Raw genomic sequence first — 21,198 nt, 5'->3', positions numbered from 1 at the left:
TTTTAGTCTTATTGCGCTATAATAGTAAGTTAACACGTTGACTGCCCATCACGAGATAACTCGTATTAGCGCTCTTCTTCAGGGCGCCAAATACGAGTTATCTCGTAGTTTCTTGACTTGCCACTTTTGCGTCGCTACAAGTTACTTACTCGCTTAGCGCTTGTTTTAGCTGTATCGAAGCGACAAGTCGAGACATGTCTGTACAAATCAACTCGTAGTAGGATTCTGCGAAGAGTTTTGTCTAACAAAAGCCGACTACGAGATAATTCGTAAAACACTTAAAAAAAAAAAAGTCCTGTAAACATTTTAATGATTGTTACGAATCATAATTAGTATTTTTAATAATTTAATATGATTAAATCGATTTGGCTTCTCGGACCGGAATCCGAAAAGTGCCGTGGCAGTTAACGTAGTGGAAAATGCTGTAACCCTGTGAATGTTAATACATTAACAAAGATGTTCACAAAAGAAAATTAATATTTTGTAGGTCTCTAAATCTGAACATAGGTACTAAAGCGCATCAATGGCCTTGTACCTGATAAAGCAGAAACCGCTAGTTCGATTTTCATTGGCTATACAAATTTGCTGTCAGGGAATTATTGGGTCTTGCACGCAAAAGGACTTCTTAGAATAACTTTTGAATAATTTCTGATAAAAGACAACATTATCACACATTATCAAAATTTGCCTTAAGTAGTGGAGCAGAGTTAAGAAGAGTTAAATCCTAAACAGAGAATCCTAAGCAGAGTTAAATATGTTCCTTATTCTGTTCTATACATCTTCATATTCATTCATCGCAAAAAAACAACAACAATATCAAATAGTTGAATTCGTAAAAAAGATTTTGTTTTTCAATCAAAGAATATTAAAAGACAAAAAAAAATCCTGCAAAATGATGAATAAATCATAAATGTTATGAAATTGCACAACAATCTGTTTCGTTTCTTCATTTGTGTGCCGTTTATTTCTGTTCTTTCTTTCCTTTTTTTTTTTTTTTTTTTAAATTCTGCATTATCGCAAACATAGAACTTGGCAACCGTCATATTTAAATTAGCAAAAATAGATGATGTGAACACTACATGACTTTCTTGTACCCTCTATTAAATTATACATATTTTTTGCTGCTTTTCATTTAAACTTCATTCCTCGAATTTCATTAGAGATATATTTCGCATTCAATTAACTTAGTTCTCACTTTGTGGCAAGGCCAAAATACATAAAAACTCTAAACATCTTCATTAAAAATTGTAAAATACGGAAAAACGTAAAACACCAAGTTAAAACAGTTAAGAAAACAATTTTTACAATTGAAATTAGAGTTTCTGCTAAAAAACAAGCAATTCGGCCAACGGTCAGGAAGGAAGATTTTTTGATGCACAAAACTGAAAGCTTCCTTTTGGCAAAAAGACACTGAAGGTGCAGAAACTGACTTAATTGACTATCCTGTTAAGTTTTAAATGAAAATAAATAGCTGCTATATTAATTTTGTTTTTACAATGAAAATTACAGTTTCTATGCCTGAACAAGCAATTTGGCCAGCAGGCAGGATATCAGATTTTTCGGTGCACATAACTGAAAGTTAACTTTTGGTTCCACTGGGCAAAAAGACACTGAAGTTCGTGCACCAATTGACTTAATTCAATGTTCTACTAAGAGTTTCAAATGTAAACATATGGCGGCCTCGTTAGGCTTAATTCGTCACTTAAACTTTCAATTGATGATAATTAAATGACTAATGCATGCAGATTAACACTAAAGGCATGGAAATCTTAAGTGATACATAAAAACAGCATCATTCAGTCACTTTTAGAGCAAAAAATGTACAATTTACCAACATATATGAAAAAAAAACCCTAAGCTCACCTAGCCGGGTAACGTAGTGTATATACGCGTTTGGTGTTGCCGATTGCAACGAAAAAGGGAGGTGCACTACTAGATGTTATAGCAGTCCCAATACAAAATTTCAAAGCTCTACGCTACTCTTTTTTGACTCTTGCGAGATGCATACCTACGTACGTACAGACGTCAAGAAAAAATCTCTTCTGAATCCATTTGAAATCCATTTTGGGAAAAGAAAAGTTTTATTCTGTACGTACGTACGTACAAACGTCACACAGAAACATGGTTCAAATGGATTCGAGAGCTATCGAAATGGATATTTTCTTCGAAGTATCATACCCGAAAATTTTCGTTATTACAATACTTCCTTTAATTCGTACAAGGAAGTAAAAAGTGGGTTTAAAAGTTTAAATCAGAGAAACTCAATCATCAGATTATTATTCATGACTCTTCGTTTAGTTAGAATTTCTGATGACTATTTCATACATTGATTATACTTCGTCTTAGACGACAGATCTGAAAATTAAAAGTTGAGACTGCATCTCATGAATTCCTTGTATACTGAGGAGCAGTACTATAAAAATTAAAAATATTTAAATAAATATTTCAAATGTGCATCTTCTAAATATTTTGATTCTTGAAACAGTTACTAAAATTATACATAAATTGTATCTAACATTGAGACAGACATAATTCTGTGAAATTTTTTCATAAACCAAGACTCATAACTTTCCACAGGCCCACCGAGCGGTAAAATCGCTGACACTGGTAGTTCGGTCCGAGGTTCGAATCCCGCGAACGGGCATGACTGCATGGGCGTTTTTGTGGTTTTCCCTATGTGAACGTGTATACGAGCCAGTTTCCCTTAGAAAGTCCTCCACGAAGGCATTCTTTCGTTGAGGACTTTCTAAGGGAAACCACCACCATAACTTTCCACATGCTGAAAGCCGGGTTTAGAAAAGTACCGAAGCTGTATGCTTTATTTCTTCTTATTCAAGACACATAGTTTTGCACCTTATACTACAGAAGTCTACTTTGTCTACTTGCTTTCTGAATTCGAGTATAAATTATTTTTGAAAATTTTAGAAAGCACATTTTTTTAATGAATGACTGTTAATTTGTTAATTGTTTAAACCTATACCAACTGCATTTTAATCCAAAGCATTCCTACATTGTGTTTATCTTATTCACAGTTAAAATACCACGATTTTCTAATTTTTCTTTTGACCCAAGATCTAGCATTAAGATCAAAAGGCCCCTTAAGAGTATTCCGGAACTTGAACAGAGCTCAACATTGCATATGCTTTTCTAAACAATTAGATTTTAGTAAGAATTAATAAATACGCGAGCATAATGATGCAACAAGCCCGTTTTGACTAAGTTTAAAATAATATTTATTGAAAGGTTTTAAATATTATATAGCGAGTAAAGGAAAACCATTGCACAATGTAATTAGCTATTTCTTATCAGCAAAGTATAAGCTATATCTGTATTTTTAACATTTTCTTTATTTCTTTTTCTAAAATGTTTCTAAAATTAAATTTTCCGTTATTTAAACCTTTTCTATTATGTTTTGTTTTTCAAAATTTTATCAGCTGTTGTTATTTAAGATACACAACTAATTTCTACTCAAGGAAAAATACATAACAAATAGGGAAAATCAACTTACGATTTTCATGAGCTTTTGTGCTTCTTTGACATTTAAAGATCTTGCTGCAAGAAAAGAAATATTTAAGCAAAATTTCAATTGAATTTGGTATTTCTGATCTTTAATTTGAAATCAATAGTTTCATAATTTAATTAGATATTGATTTAGTTTCAATTTCATATTGAATTAAACTTCAAACAGTTTAAAGTATAACTGATATAATTTAATTTAAAATTTACTGGGTCTAATGGATAAATTCTTTGTTTTCGTTTAGAACGAATGTAAGCAAATAAAAATTTATTTTTTTCGATAAATTTAATGTTTTAAATTTACGTTATCCTCACATGCATATATTTCAAAGGTTTTGAATTGCGAAGTTTCCACGTTTTGTAAAATTAACAAAAAGATAGGTATATGCATGCAGCAAATGATAAAAATAAAAAAAAATAAAAAAATAAATATAAAAGTTTTCAGAACTTTAAAAAAAGAATGAATTTTTTCTCCCCAGAATTCTGAGAGCAGACCAGCCACTACCCTCCTATGTCTCATAAGCGATAGTTCAAAGCCATAAGCGCCCAGTGTGACCATTCTGCTAAAATTATTGAAAATAAATTAAAAATTTAATTTATTAATGAAAATAAATAAAGGATAATAATTAAATAAAATTTTTAATTTAAATCAGATTTTTTGCAAAATATATTATAATAATTTTTAAATAAATGTAAAAATTTCACTAAATTTAGAATTTTACCTCTTAAAAATCCCAAAAGATGTGCATCAGTATATTGAGGTGGTAAATTATCACCTAAATTCTCCTTCAGCTAGAGACAGAAAACAAAATAATAATTTGTTAAATAAATATAAACGTATATTCTAGTAACATGCACATGTCCAAAATTAATACAATCTCAATTTTTATGCGTTTGAAGCCAAAACCCCGATGAATATGCATACCAGAAAAATTTAGTTTATTTCAGTGGCAAGAACTGAGCTTCAAAGAATTTGCTTTAGATTTCTCTTTGAAAGAAGGACTTGGAATTCAATTTTTATTCGAAAAATTTCCTTCAAAATTTGTTATAAATAAAGTTGCCTTAATCAGAATACTTAAAAATTCTTGATAAAATGTACACAAAATTGTACCTGTAAATTTATGAGGAATAAAATATTTAAAAGTTAGGAGAAAGGAAGAAGCTTTCTGAAACACTGCACAGATATGTGCTCAGTTTTCGAGGTGGTAATATGTTAATTAAATGTACAAAATGGATGGGAATAGTAGTTTTGAGAAAATTTACTTATACTATCTTCTGTTCAAAAGATAATTCTTAATAAATTATTATCTTGTTCAAAGAATATAATTTTCATTTATGCAAACAATTGCTTTGTCGCTTGGAGTTAATATGGTGAAAAGTTACTAATTCAGAAGTCAAACAACAAAAATCAGCGTTATATTTTCAAAATTTTCACAGCCCTGTGAAAATTTTGAAAATATAACGCTGATTTTTGTTGTTTGACTTGTGAATTAGCATTTATTCGGCGTGTTATTGTGTCTTAATGTTAAAAAGTTGTTAGAAGTTCGGGCACATTTTGTAAATAACATTCGATTGCCATAAGTAAATGTTTTCGTAGATTCTCCGAGGGTTTAAAATTTTTTTAAAATTTCTCTTTCTGGAATATAAAGCCATATGTAATATTCCTGAACCGGGTAAACAAATAAAAGTGCATGGGAAAAAGATGCATGGGCGTAAGTTTGAAAAATTGGAATTGATTGTACGCTTTTTCTCCTAAGAACATTGGAATTATACATTAGAGTTGTTGTGCACATTTAAACGTAAGAGGATAATAACATAAAATTAGACAAAGACACATAACACAAACTTTTAACTAAACTCATTATGATATTGGATTACGTAAAATACAATAGAATTGAAACTTTCGAGATTGCTGCTCTGGAATTTTTACATTTTTATGTAAGTAGATAAACATACGGGATTTGATATTGATAATATAATGGAATGTCTAGTTCTTGCTATGTGAGGGTATTTGTTACTGGTTAGACTGTACTGAGCTCAGATAGAGTTCATAAATAAAGTTCAGGCCTCACCTCAATGCGTTTGATGTTTTGAAGCATTATGAAAGTTATTGACGTTACTCGGAATCATTTATTGGGTGTGTAAGACTAGTCATTACTCTTTCGTTTTCGGTCTTAAGGTGCGACTTAGCATATTTCGAGTCCTACAACACTGAGATTTTGGTGCAATTTTGTGGTTTTCTTCTTTTGACATAGTTGATGTTGAGATATCACCAGTCGTTTTGAAATTAAGGTCTAGATTACAGGTTATTCGAATGGGCAGCTCACTTGTAAGAGGGCAGAAGAATAGGTAATGGTCTGCATCTTATTTGACAACATAGAAACAATTGTCACTATTAGAGAAGTTCATTTTTATGAAAATAATCTGGATAAGGGCTGTGCCATGTGAAGTGATAAGTTAGGAAGACTTGTAGCTTTTGAATTCTGTGCTGATTTTTGGGAAGAACTAGTGGGTGCTTTAGCCTGTTGTGGCGTCATTCCATTGTTCTTGCTACTCGGGGCTTAGATTATTTGTTTAAGAGTTGTCTTAGTTTCGATTTCGGAAGCTTGATGTTGAAGAATTTGCCTTTTTGGGAAAAAACTGCTTCATTCGCAAGATTGTCGGCAGTATCGTTGCCAACGTTGCCGCTGGGCCCTTTAATGGTTATTTCAGCATGGAGATCATTAAAGACTTGATTAATTTCATTTGCCAGGTGAGAAAGATTGTCTGAATTTCGGGTGGACAGTAAGGCTGCTTGGTTGTTTGAGGTAATATATATTTTGGAGAAGTTTTTTATTGAAGCAATGTTGATGGCAGCTTTCGTGGCTGACAGTTCCATTTCATGTATGCTATTGGGGCTTTTCAAGCCCCCTTTCCATTTTATTTCAGAGTCCAGATGTTGTTGGGTCAATGCCATTTGAGCCCTTGAAATTTTGAAAGCTTGACCAAATAGTTTACTGCATAGATCGCTGGCAACAAGATTCTGAAATAACATGCATATTTTTTGGATATATAAATACATTTGGATATATATTTTCCTTCCCAGATAGGACATACATTTTCGGATCCCCTCTGTAGTATTTCTTTCACCCGTGTCTTGAGCTGCCGTAAGCTATTTAAACACTTTTCCACAGTTCCATGAGTCAGAACCATGAGTCAGAGCTATGAGTCAGAACACTGTAGACTGAATGTAATGAATGATATTAATGTTTTATAATTCACCAGTTCTTTTTCCTTTGGCTTTTAAGCGTAAGTCATTAGTTATGACTTTTGGGTCTTTGACATTTAATGCCAAGTAGCGTACTGGAATTTTATTTTTTGAAACTGCTATTTGAAAAAAATTAACTACCATATTTGTTTGCAAGTACAGAAGAATAGCGTTGTTATTATAGCGATCATCTTCAAAAATATTTAGAAAATATTTCATTCATTATAAGATGGAACGAATTTTTTTCTCTTTAAGTATTCGAATTCGATATCCATCTTAACAGTAAATACATTTTCTTAAGATTGATGCCACAATTGGGTCTGGAGTTCTAAATGTAGGTGCCTTGTAAGTCAAGAAAAAAGTTTTTGTTGTGAATAATTAGGTAACTTTGATATAGAGCTTTGATGGTGAAAGCTCACGCATGATTAGGGCAATTTTTCAGAGAAAAAACTTATCAATCTTCTTTATGCTTTTTATGTCAGCCAATCTAATGATTAAGTCCATTTTTGCCACTGGAACAAGGAGATTTTAGAATTCAAATTTAGTAACCTAACAGGGAGAAAAAGATGATAACTTTATATTCAACCTTTCTCTTTCACACCTTATACTTCAACACTCGTGTCTCATACTAATGAATCTTCTAGGAATAGTTCAACGCATCATTATTAATGTAACATTTTTAAGCCTTCAAAGTATTTCTTTGTATTTTTAAATTTAGAAAGTAAAACTATAATTTACAAAATATCATTTCTATTTATACTGACTGCGTATAAATTACAAATATTTTGGAAGCCAGGGAATCTCAAAAATGTTTTTCATATAAATTAAAAGTAACTGCTTTTTGTTTTCATACCACTCCTGTTTTAAAGAGGTTTCGTACGATACTGTACTATAGCGAACTATACGGATGCGAGGAGAAGAATTGTATTCTTTTGGCATTTGCACATCTAAAATCGTTTTAAGTCTGCTCATGAAATTTTAGTTTATTTCTTGATTACGAGTACGTAATTTACATTAAAAATGAATTTCTTCATTTGCTTGCGCAGTTTCATAAATATTCCATAAAGTTTGATAAACTGATCATTACTTAGTGATGAATTTACTAAAAGAAGATAGCAGTCGGAGGTTTTCGTTTCTATTTTCATGTTTCTTTTTCATTTCATGATATCATAAATTTTTATTTCAAGATAATGATAAGAAAGCTTTTAGTAAAAAATCTGAAGTGTACATCACATGACTTCCTTGTACGTAATATTAAATTATACGCATTTTTCTTGCATTTTGTTTAAACTTATTGGATTTGATTATATCTACTTCGCCGACAGCGCATAAACCACAATAGAATAATTGCATTCTTTAAAATTCACTCTATATGTTTGCCATAGCGACACTCTGGCGCTAGGTTCACTTAACAGTATTATATTTCGTTCATATTATATTTCAGAATGCACAAAATTTGTATCATTTAAAGAATTATCTAATCGTTGCCACATGTTCTATTCAAATACTATAATAAAGCTAGAACAATGTATAAAAGAAATTAAGCGAACAAAACAAAAAAGAGGCAGTTTTTCACAGACGATTGAGTATTTCTCATTCAATTAATTCAGTTCTCACTTCGCGACAAGGAAAAATACTGTTTTAGTGTCCGATATAAAAATCTTATAAGCGAAGTGTTTGTCGCCGATAGTTTATTGTTGCCACTCGAAAAATGAGCGCGCAAATTAACGTTTTCGCAGTTTTTAATTAATATCTCGGCCGATTAAAATCGTACTAAGATGAGAACGATATCGATGGATTCAGAGAATTTTTTGAATCCGAAGATACGCGTCTCGAATTTCAACTCGGCGCCGTTCCATAGATATTCGAGAAAAAAGAATTTGGCACGTAACGAAATCCCTCTAATAGGGAATACCCAAGAAAGAAAGTGGAAAACGCAGGGAAAAATTAGTTTTAATTAATATCTCGGCTAATTAAAGTCCTAAGAAGACGCGAATGGTCGAAATGGCGTGCCACGGACCTGCGGAATCCAACGGTGTGCTTCGCTAAGCCCGGGAGCCAGCCGTTTCGGAGGAGATGACGTTACTTCACCCCATATATATATATGCGGCATAAGTGTCTGTTTGTCTCCGATAGTTTATTGGTCGCTTGCGTAACTGTACTAGCCAATGGGGTGAAGTTGCCACGGCACAGCGTTGCCGTTTCAATTGAAACGTAGACAATTTCCTGTCAAACTTGCCTTTGCTATGACCATCCATAAGTCTTAGGGCCAAACGCTTAAGCGTGTTGGCATTTTTTTACATGAGCCTGCATTTGGAAAGGGTTGCCTGTTCAAGAGTTCGTGAAAGAACAGACGTAAAATTAAAAATAATGGATGGTCCTCTGCAAGGCGAGCCTAAAAATGATGGAAAGATCTACACAAGAAATGTTGTGCACAAAGAGATCTTTGACATGTGAATTAACATTTTATTATTTAAATTACCTATATTTATTGAACTAGCGGTGGTTCTTAAGAAATGTACCTCCAGTGGTTTCCATTGCATTCTACATTAAGCAATTAAGCGAGTAGAAAGGGGAATCCCAGGGGGCAGTCAGCAAAGGAACGACCTCGCCGCCTGCCTTGGGTAATTCAGTTTGAATTGGCAGACACCTTTGCACAAATCATTTTAATTACAATTTATAATATCTAGAACAGCGGTCATTTCGTGTGACGGCCGGGCTTTCTAGTTTAATCATATTTAATCTGTTTCCTCTTTTCTATTCCAGGATGATGATAGCTTTACATCAATAAACAATTAATTATTAATATAGTATATACGTATATAACCAAGAAGTTTCAAAACGGCTAGTTGCCAGTTGTCACTACGTTTATTTCATATCTAAATCGATTTACGTAACTGCTAGCACTGGTTTATACAGATTATAATTTTCCGAAATTTTAATAGTCCGGAAAAATTGTTTTAATATTTAGGTAAACGAATCCAAAATATTATTAAAAGTTTCTCTAGTTTATCTTTGTGAAAACAGAGTTTGTAACATATTACTTACTCGAACAAAAATCATGAACAGTTGACTTAATAAATTTCAAAGCATTACAGAGTTTGTCATCTGAGTTATAATATTTAAATAATCTAATACAATACAAAGCATAAACCTGAGAAAACTGCATTTACATATTCAGTTTAATAAACCTTTAAATGAAGAATGAGGCTTATAATGCATTTGAAAATGCATTCGACTCAGAATTCGCTGGTAATCCAGTATAAAGAATATTCGTATGCATTTGATTATGATTTTAATAGGAGTAACAAGATATATTTATTAATGTAAGAAGAGAATTTCTTCAAGAATTTGAAAAATATGATATTTTAAAGAATTTAATTTAAATAATTTTATCGATGAATGATTCATTCAACAACACTTAAGGATGACTCTAAAGACAAAAACTGGGTAACTGAAATCACCTGTTCATAAATAAAAATAAGCAGAGTTTATATCCCTCTTTCCTCGAAATAATGGCTATTTTTTCTTTAGAATTGTATGAGGATCTTTTATTCGTTTAAAACTATATTTAGAGAGCTACTACTGTTACAAAAAGTACCTGAAGTGGATATCACATGACTTCTCTGACACATGCTTATTAAATGTATTTTTTTTTGCTTCACTTCATTTAAACACATTTCCTCGAATTTTATTAGAGATATATTTATCATTCAATAAATTTAGTTCTCACTTCGCGGCAAGTCAAAAATCGAAATATTTTCGTTAAAAAATTTAAAAGAACCGAAAAACCTAAAACACCAAATACAGTTAAAAATACTTTAAAAAAAAAAAACTATTTTTACAAATGAAATTAAGAGAAAGTACGCAAAAACAAGCAATTTGGTCAGCGGGCAGAAAGACAAAATTTTTGGTGCATAAACTTGAAAGTTACCTTTCGGTCCCACTGAGCATAACGACACTTATATTGATGCACCAAATGACTTAACTAACAGTTTCAACTGTAAATAAATGGTGGCCTCGTTAGGCCTAGCGGTATTTTTTAAATTGTTGACAGTTCTACAACTATTGGTATCAGATTAACAAAAGGGATAAAAACCCTAAGCGAAACGTAAGAACCACATAATTCAATCACCTTTAAAGCAAAAAATGCACAATTTACCAACATTTAAGACTAAAAAAACTGAGATCACCTAGCCGGGTAACAGGTACCCGAAATATTTCGCGATTGCAATACTTTTCTTCGTACAAGGAAGTAAAAAAAGGCGTCTGTCTAAAATACAATAATAAATTTCTTGTCCTCATTAATGAGCGTATTTACATTATTCCCTAGTTAATGTAATTTTCTTAGAAATGATGAATACAGTTTACTTAAAGCGATTCATTTCACCTTTTTACATTTATTCGTAAAATACTTTTTAAACGTAGAATGCAGTACTTTTTACTACATCTATGCTTACGATTATGCTAGGACTACAGTTATACTTATAACCATAGGAAAGAACACAGTGTTGCAGATTTTTCAATTCTTTTCAAAATATCAGATTTGTAATATATAATATGTATGATTAGGTGCTTCACAGTATTATAATTTATGATAATGACTAGCTAAACAATATTTTAATTAGAAATATTCTGTTAAATATGGAGCTTTGTTTTTTTTCCAGCAAAATTTACTCCTAAGCAGTGTACTATGCTGAGTTAGTAGGAATTGTGGAATAACAAAATAAAGAATGAATGAAAGAGATAAAATTAATTTCTTAGATTAATAGTGATTTGGAAACTAATGGATTGTTACCGGTTTAATAAATTTGAGCGATATGCAGGAAAAAGTAAAAACTGCTCGTTGTGTGTGGTAAATAACTAAGTATAAAAATCTTTAATACTGAAACGGAAGAAAGGACGCAAACTTAAAGGACAATGGACATGAATAGAGAGAGATAAAAGAAAATAAATCTTAATAAAACTTCAAAGCCTTATGAAAAAACTAAAGAAAACAAAAGTCGCAGCTTCATTTTCTGTCTCATAAATCTTCCAAATAAGGAATTTAGTCATGAATTCAAAGCAGCTACGATTGTCCTCCAAAGGTTTTTAGATAGACATAAAAACTTTTTAATATTCCATTGAAGAAAAGAATGAGCGAACATTTTAATCAAATTACAATTTTCCTGAAATCAAAGGACTATTGTATAATGTTCCTGCTGTTGAACATTTCTTCAAATGCATGCACATAATATGATTTCCTCACTAAATATAAAATTTTTAGTTTTTTATAACTGTAGCTGGTTGAACTTACGCGCTTTACAAGTTGTGTCTTATAATTAGGCTGGAAGTAATTTGATGATAAATGAATCACAAGATTAAACTAGAGATAAAGATTAGTGAAATAGAATTTAAGTTAATGGAAGAGTTTAAAAAAAGTGTATATAAAGTGCTAGTGAATTTACGTGTTATCGGCTACTAGAACTGTAGTGAAATCTCTAACGACTATTCACTCTTATAAGTCCAAAGGAAGGGGTAAAAAAACCCTTTTATTTCCCCAATGAAATGCTACAGATAGTCTCTTTCGGGCTTACAGGAAAGCCTCCACTTGGATGTAAGGGGAGTCGGAATCCGGCCATTTTTGATATACCTTTTCTCTAAATCTGCTGTAGATACACGTCTGAAATTTATTGGGTAATTAGAATACATCTACTTGTCAGGATAAGCACCCGCATGCAGACATTTAGCAAGTCCAGAAAATCCATGGCAGTTAATTTTTCAGGCAAAGTCCTCCTATCTTTACTTTATCTAACACAAGTTTCTGTCTATTCTAACAGTCTTTTGATTGCTTCTTTGCTTAATTTTAAGTAGTTCCTAACAGGATACTCTTTCCCCGTACAACAACATCCAAGCTTATACGAGTATGTAGACTTTATGAGGCTCTTAGCCGTTTATTCGGCTGCGTTCCCGGAGCAGGATGGAGCAGAGAGTAGATGGTTTCTGCCAGGAAGATAACACACTGTGAGGCTAAGGCCAGGTCAGTGGTCTTCCTTGGTGGCGCTCACTCACTCACTCACACTCACTGAAATGAGTTTTTGAAACATTTGAGTTTTTTAAGTAATTTATATAATATTGCATTAGGCATAGTAAAATTTATCACGTTTCTCACAAAAAACAAAAAACAAACAAACAAACAAACAAACAAACAAAAAAAAAAAAAAAAAAAAAAAAAAAAAAAGGGAAAAAAACTGAAATGTTTGTTTGCACTTAAATTATGAAATTTAGTTCAATAGCAATGTCGCAAAATAATTTTAAAATGAGCCTACCTTTAGAATTTCAGATACACAGTACCGCGCGCTGGAGATAAAAAGGTTTTTATACCTTCCGTAGAGTGTTGCCATTGCTCGCTTTTAAATCCTTGAGTTTGTTAATAAAAAATTTGTTAAAGTTTTACAAAATATGAAATTGATCATAAAATGGATTCCAAATTTCAAATTTGGGCCTCTAATATGCCCATATTCGCAGTAGAATTACGTCATTCAAAATTCGATGCCTCTATGTACCGCTGTTTTACCACAGTGCGAGAAATACACATACATTTATGCAGATTTTTCATTATTTAATTTCATCAAATATAATGCAGGACTCTAACATTTGGTGGCAACACGACGCAAAATGCAAAACGAAAGTAATAGTCCTTCAAGACTTAAATCCCATTAAACTTTAAAAAAAAAAAGTCCCTTAGTTTATTACGAAAAGCTTATTTCAGTAAATATTAGGGAACATAATAAAAGATAAGGTTAAAAAATTGGCAGTAGTTCCTGAGAAAATGTACATCGAGTATAAAAAACATAACGGAGAAAATTTTCATGTAAAAATCCTCATTGACCAAAGCGTTCGATGAGAAATTAAAACTAGAATTTTTACGGTTCTAATTTTCATAGAAATTAAAATATGGCATTTTTAGAAATCTAAAAGTGTAGAGAATTTTAAAATACAAAAATCCTAAATCACCATTTTTGGAAGAATCTTGGCTTCCAGCACCCTTTAAGATAGAAAATAATGAACTAAACTAATTTTAAGTAGCTAAATTTTAGCCGAATCTGTACAAAAAAAAAAAAAACTAACCGCGTTGGCCTGTAATTAAACCTCACCGGCGAATACTAAGAGGCACGTAAGAGTATGGGCAAACGTAGTAAGATAGGCTTAAAGCAATGACGTGGCCCGGAGGCAGAATACGATCTTCTGAGCTCATCTTATAAAAGGACTAAACTTCCCATTAAATACTAATTCTACCTCATTGGCATAAAACGCGATATTGAAATCTCATTCTGGCAAGGAGTTGTAGATGAAAAACAAGAATTTAAAGAAAAGGGTTTTAAAATTAAAAATAACTACTAGAAAATTAAAATAATCCCTAAAAGTATTACATCTGAATCCTTAAATATCTTACAGAAAATAGCTAAATTTACGAAAATGAGTTGGCAAAAACAAAATTACAACTTCCACAACAAATGAGCAGTTTGGAAGCAAACTGAAAAACACCCACATAATTAGGAATAGAACATTAGGATATGGTTGGTTGCCCAAGTCGTACTACCGCTTAAGTCTTTCAGGCGTAATATCACGTCAACCGCGCCTGTTCTGGCAAAACGAGTTACCGCCTAATCTACCACATTGTTTCACATCGTCTTCGTAGCCTTTTAATATTTGTGAGGAAGACTATTAAGAGAATATGATTCAGTTCCTAATATGCAAAGGAGGGGTACTCGACTTATGTGCAGGAGTTGACAAGAAAATGAAAAAAAAAAAAATACCTTTATGATCCCTGTTGTAATTAATTGTATAAATAACATTAATCGAGAGAAATTTTTTTAACGAAATTGTGCAATTTTAAACGTAATAAGACTTCAGGCTATGTACGACTTAGAATATTGGTTGTTTAAGTCGTATTAAGTTCGTGTTTATAAATTTAATAATTTTATCCAAGAGAATGGATAAAATTAATAAATTTATAAAATGTATGGAATTTTATTGTAATAAATATCAGCAACAACACAAGATACGTATTATTCCCGCACATAATTTTTACTTTTTGCATAGATCCCAAGATTTATATTTATTTTTTCTCAGGTGGTATGGCTTACGCAACCTTACCTAAGACCTAATGCATCTTGTACCTAGCATTTTCTGAAGATAACTTTTAGTATACCAAAGAGGAGTCAATACCGACGTGAGTCATACCGACGTCAGCGTTCGGTACGCACAAAACACAGGATTTTGCCATTTGAGAAAAACTGCCGCCGGTATCATTATGGGAACAAACGAAAGCGTCTCCATAACGCACATTGGACACTATGTTTGTTTGTTAGTGCATATATGTTAAAATTTACAATAGCAAAATTTACAACAGTAGAAAAAAAAGATCTGAAAAGTTTCATATTTTAAATTACGTCCAAAGGGGCATTTATTTTAACATTTTGTGTGTTACCATTATTCATTTAATATCATGTTCTTCGCACTTAAACCATCAAATTCAGTTCAACAGCAATATCGCAAAATAATTTTAAAATGAGCATATCTTTAGAATTTCCGATACACAGTCTCATGCGCTGGAGATAAAAATGTATTTCCTGTACGACGCTGCCATTTCTAAATTTTGAAATCCTCGAGTTTGTTAATCAAAAATTATCTAAAGTTTTACAAAATAGGAAATCCATAATAAAACAAATTTTAAATCAAACTTTGGCTTCCAGATGCCCATATTCGCGGTAGGATTACGTGATTCAGAATTGGATGGCCCTAGGTACCGTTGTTTTATCACAATGCGAATAAACATATATTTATTCAGATTCTTCATTATTTAATTTCTTCAAATATAATACAGGGCGGTAATATTGGGTAGCAACAGTTTGAAAAGTGAAATGGGCATTCAGAGTGATTCGACGCAAAATCGCAAAACGAAAACAATAGTTTCTCAGGAACAAAGCCCCTTTGGGCTAAAAATGTACAGTAAACCAAAACGAGGAGGCAAATAAATTACCAGCAAATTTATGTTGCTAAATATTTTACCTTGAATTTTCACTAGCGTATCTTTTGTTGAGGTACGTTTCAGGAGTTAAACTGCATTCTTTGGATTCTAGAAGAAAACTAAAAACCGAAGGAATAGTATTTAAATGAAAAAAAAAATGCCCTGGAAAGAGCTCATCTGTAATCATCATCTGTAAAGAATATAAAATAAATAACTATCTTCATCTATAGAGAAATCGAAAAGCAGAAATTAATTAGGTTTGGTTTGCTTTATATGAGTATGGAAAATGCTTCAAGGGCTATCTGCCTAAAGAGAGAGATGCTTTCGTGGAGGACTTTCTAAGGGAAAATGACTCGTATACACTTTAAACATGGAGAAAACCAAGAAAACGTCCATTCAAGCAGAGAATTGAATTAAGGAAAATAATGAAATGTCAGTGAGAAAGAAAAATTATTCTTAACACCCAACACCTTGAAAACCCTCTAGATAACTTAACGTGAGATAAGGGAAGATCATGCACTGTAAGCTAACATTGCTTGACTAATGGTTCCTCACAAGAAAGGCCTTTCAATGTACTTTAAGTGAATTAGTCCGCTACCGAAAAGCAGCGACAGTAGCAGTAAGGTCTAGCGAGGTCGGTATTAACCCCCTGGGAAACGATGAAATTTTAGAAGCTCAATGATAGCAAAGGGGTTGATAGCAGGATATGCTGTCGCAACTGAGGGGCAATGATATCATTTAATAATAAAATTAATAATTAATTGTTTATTGATTTAAAGCTATCATCATCCTGGAATAGAAAAGAGGAAACAGATTAAATATGATTAAACTAGAAAGCCCGGCGGTCATACGAAATGACCGTTGTTCTAGATATTAAAAATTGTAATTAAATGATTTGTGCAAAGGTTTCTGCTAATTCAAACTGAATTACCCAGGGCAGGCGGCGAGGACACCCCTTAACTTACTGCCCCACGGAGTTTCCCCTTTCTATTTGCTTAATTGCTTAAAGTAGAGTGCAATGAAGGAAACCACTGGCGGTACATTTCTTAAGAGCCACCGCTAGCTCAATCAATAAGGGGGATTTAAATAATAAAACGTTAATTCACATGTCAAAGATCTCTTTGTACAGAACATTTCTTGTGTAGATCTTTCCATCATTTTTAAGATCACCTTGCAGAGGACTATCCATTATTTTTAATTTTACATTCGTTCTTTCACGAAATCTTGAACAGGCAACATAAAGTTGACCGTGTCCAAATGTAGGCTCAGGTAAAAAAATGTCAACACGCTTAACCTTTTGGCTCTGAGACTTAGTGATTTGCATAACATAAGGTAAGTTTTACAGGAAATTGTCCATGTCTCAATTGAAAGGGCAACCCTGTGCCGTAGCAACATCACCCCATTGGCTAGTACAGTTACGAAAGCAACCCATAAACTATCGGCGACAAACAGACACTTAAGCCGCATATAATACAAAGATATTTATTTATTTCATTTATATTTGTTTTTTCATCGATGCCCATTGCATATTTCCGAATTCTATTATATATATATATAGATGTTAAATTTATTTATTAAATGTTAAATGCACATTCTATTGTATTTTTAATTTTTCCGGCTTAGCTTTCTCATAATATTCGTTCTGCGCTGCACTACACGTGGAATAAAACAATTTACAGTTACGCAAGCAACCAATAAACTATCGGGGAACAAACACTTAAGCCGCATATATGTAGGATATTTTTGAACAAGGTGATAAAAAAATTAAATTAAGTAACTTTATTACAAATATTAAAAACACTGTATCAATACATCAAGCGCAGCCATTACATTAATTAAAATCACACTTTTGTGACATTGGAATCGGTAATTTTGTTTCTGAAAACCTATTCATATTTCTAAAATAAAAAATAATAATAACACGGAAAATAATTAAACATAAAAAGACCTAATGAGGCGCGCTCATTGGCTAAAATAATAAGACTACGCCTCAAAAAATTCTCTCAGTAGTCGAAATTGTCTTGTTTTGCACCAGTGTCAGAAAAGTCTCATCAGTGTAGTCTGTCCTTATCTCGTTGATTATGATATAAATATGCTGCTAATCAATTTATCTTCAGTCACAATTACAAACAGTTTCGTAAATGATTTCTCCTGGGTAATTTATAATACCCAATTATTTTCTGCCTACGAAAACAAAACGATATCTGTGGTTTAGCAATATTTAATTTGCTTAATTTGTTTGTTTGTCATGATACTGCTCATATGTCTTCCTGGATCATAATCTAAAGAAAAATAAAGGAAGTTTAACGCACCATACCAATGCGGATGTTCAGATATGACAAAAAATTATCTCCCTTCTATCGGCTTCCTAAAAAAGGTTTCAATAAAATCGTTTGTCCTTCACTTTAAAGTTAGAATCACGTGCCAAGTGATAGTTCATTAACTTTCAACAGTCGTTCCAAAGATACTCTTATATTTGTTATCTAAATAGCGAATAACTTACACAATGCATTATAGTCTTAGACTTCCTGTATTTATTTTTACATGAATTTTCTGACATCACGTTCTCTCTGAGAATTAGTTCAATTAATTATCAATCTATCTGCCTAACTGAAAAAGTAAAGTTTGCTAATTTTAATTTATCCGTATATAAATATTGTTTAAAGAATGATCAGAAATACTAGGCTTTAAAATTTTAGATGTCAGAGTTAGATGATTCTTAATATCATCAAAAAAGAGAATTAAAAATCATGAGGAAACTGCCATTTTGATGGAAAAAAAGTAACTGACAGAAAAAATGTGGTTTGAATTGAGCTGTAATTATGTTAGAGTGAATTAAATATACTTATGAGGGAATTTAAGTTCTGAATATTGTTGAAAGGTCTTAAAATTCTTTATTATTGCCGATTAAAGCAAACATTTTCCTAAAATTAGCAATTATTTTCAACCCATTTTTAGAAGCTTCTAATTCTTATTTTAATTCTAATGAGCAGGTACGTTACAACAGAACTCCAATCATCTGGACTAAATGGCACAAGAGCTCATCCGGATAACATAAAAACTTGAATGCTTTGGCTTTTTCTGTGAGGAAAATATGCATCTACTGTAAAGAAAGTGAAGGTACTACTTTATTCTTTTCTTCAATCGTATTTAATTTCAACAAAAATTATACAGTTGAAAAAGAAAACAAAATTTTTATTAACTTTAAACAAACGCAGAGCACGTTTTTATATCGATAATATAGAACAAAAAACTATTTTACATATTTGTCTAACTATACACAATATGTCTAACTATAAACAAATATTTGTCATTAACTATAAATAAACATTTGTCTGAACACGAAACTCACTTGTGTTTCAAGTAAAGATAATAAATAAAAATAAATCAGTAATAAAATTAGTTTCCTTTTTTTAACAATAGGATTTAAAATTAAATCTACAATTTTCTCGCTATTTTTCTTATATTTAAAACAAAGAAACTGCTTTTTATTTCCAACGCAACATATATAATATATTTCTGATTGTAATAAAAATGTAATCGCGTTTGTTTAGTATACCTTTAGAAAAGGAATAGGCTAAGGTTGCGTAAGTCGTAGCCCCTAAGAAAAACAGGTATAAATCACAGATTCTATGAAAAATTTAAATGATGTGTTCTAAATATCTTGTGTTGTCGTTGCTGATATTTAGCACAATAAAACTCCATACAGTCTACTGTTTTGCACAAACTTAATACAATTTATGAACACGAAGGGCAACCATTAATTAACAACCATTATTCTATGCCCTACCACTTATAGCTTAAGTCTTACTACGTTTAAAATTGGAAAATTACAATAAAACTTTCTTTTTTCTCAATTAATTTATCTATACAATTAATTACAACAGTGAATATTTTTTCATTTTCTTGACAAGTCCAAGGTATAAATCGTGTACCCATCCTTTGCATTTTAGGCACTGAATCATATTCTCTTTGCGGTCTTCCTCACAAATACAGGGTATTTATAAAGTCTCTATAGATTTTTGGTAAATACGTTCTAATTCCAATTTCTTTGGAGGCGATCTGAAAGAATACTGTCAACAGAGGAAAGAACAGCAATTGTTTGGTTCCGTACACGTGGTTAACGTATCAACATGTGCAAGAGGATTCCGCCCGCAAATTCAGAAAACAAGCTTCTACCAGCTATTAAAACCTTAGTAAAACAGTTCAAGCAAACTGGTAGTTTTAAAGATGAAGACCATTCTGGGAGACCTTCGATAACGCCTCAAGTAGAGCAAAACGTACAAAAAGCGATTACGCGTAGCTCTCAGGCGTCTACACGAAGACTGAGCTGCAACTCGGCATTTCGTATACCTACTGTTTGAAAAACTCTTAGCTGTCATTTAAACAAAGATACTTACCACATTCAAACTGTGCATAAGCTTGTCGCCTAAGACTATGCAGCTCAGCAAGTCATGTGTTATGATTTGTTTGATGTTGTGAATAATGAGATCTTAATGGAGAATTTTCTCTTTAGCGACGAAGGCACATACCATCTCAGCGGCCATGTTAATAGGCATACTTGCCGAATGAGGGCTGCTGAACAACCAGACGTGCTATACTAATCTCAAGGAGCCACACCTAAAATTAATGTATGGATTGGAATAACTAAGCTCTGTGGATCTTTCATGTTTGCAGAAAGGACCATCACTGGAGAAGTTTATCTCGATATGTTGCAACAATATCTTGAGCCACAGCTAGTATCAAATGGCATTATTGACATTGTTGTCTACCAACAGAATGAGTCACGTCCCCATTTTGCTATTATTGTGCTTAATTATCTTAATAAAACGTTTCCTGTAAGGTGGATTGGTTGTGGCTCTCAACGGCTTTGGACTCCACAATCACCAGACTTAACTCCCCTAGAATTTTTTGTATGGAACGTTTTCAAGTCCAAAGTGTACCGAGTGAAGAATGCCAGTATTGAACAATTAAAACAGTAAACTATGGCTGCAGCATCTGAAATTACGTCAATAACTTTATAAGGTATTTGTCCCGCCTTCCTAGCGTGCCTTCGTGGTGAAGTGGTTCTGCACGCCGGGCTGGTATTTCAGAGGTCTGTGGTTCGATTCCCGGCGAAGGCATTGCTAATTTTTCATCTCTCGGACATTTCCAATTAACCTAATGTCTCTACAGTGGCGCCTGAACTAAAAGAAAGTTTGGATAATGATTCTCCTCACCCAGGATTTGGTAATTGGGTCCCCTAAAAACTCCAGTCGCCCTTTAAAAGGGGGAGTATATAAGGTATTTCTCCCGCCTTCCTAGCGTGCCTTCGTGGTGTATTGGTTCTGCACGCTGGACCGGTATTCCAGAGGTCTGTGGTTCGATTCCCGGCGAAAGCATTGCTAATTTTTCATCTCTCCGACTTTTCGAATTAACCTAA

At 32.5% G+C, this 21,198-nt stretch overlaps 1 protein-coding gene across 3 annotated transcripts in view; it reads right to left on the bottom strand.

Annotated features, from left to right (window-relative positions):
* The window catches only part of LOC118201854 (retinal-binding protein-like), a 142,948-nt gene that overhangs the window by 35,948 nt on the left and 85,802 nt on the right, over nucleotides 1–21,198 (bottom strand). For all 3 annotated transcript variants that reach the window (XM_085814542.1, XM_085814543.1, XM_035374018.2), the window contains exons 3-4: nucleotides 4,239–4,308; nucleotides 3,509–3,552 (exon numbers count right to left, since the gene is read on the bottom strand). In XM_085814542.1, coding sequence (XP_085670668.1) covers nucleotides 3,509–3,552; nucleotides 4,239–4,308 — 114 coding nt within the window. The remainder of the gene's footprint in view (nucleotides 1–3,508; nucleotides 3,553–4,238; nucleotides 4,309–21,198) is intronic.

The sequence above is a fragment of the Stegodyphus dumicola genome, chromosome 4, assembly GCF_044657685.1.
Source record: "Stegodyphus dumicola isolate Sdum_Otavi_A_Nest chromosome 4, ASM4465768v1".
Classification (NCBI taxonomy): Eukaryota; Metazoa; Arthropoda; class Arachnida; order Araneae; family Eresidae; genus Stegodyphus; species Stegodyphus dumicola.
The sequence above is the reverse complement of the archived record's forward strand: the minus strand, read 5'-3'. Positions and strand labels throughout refer to the sequence as shown.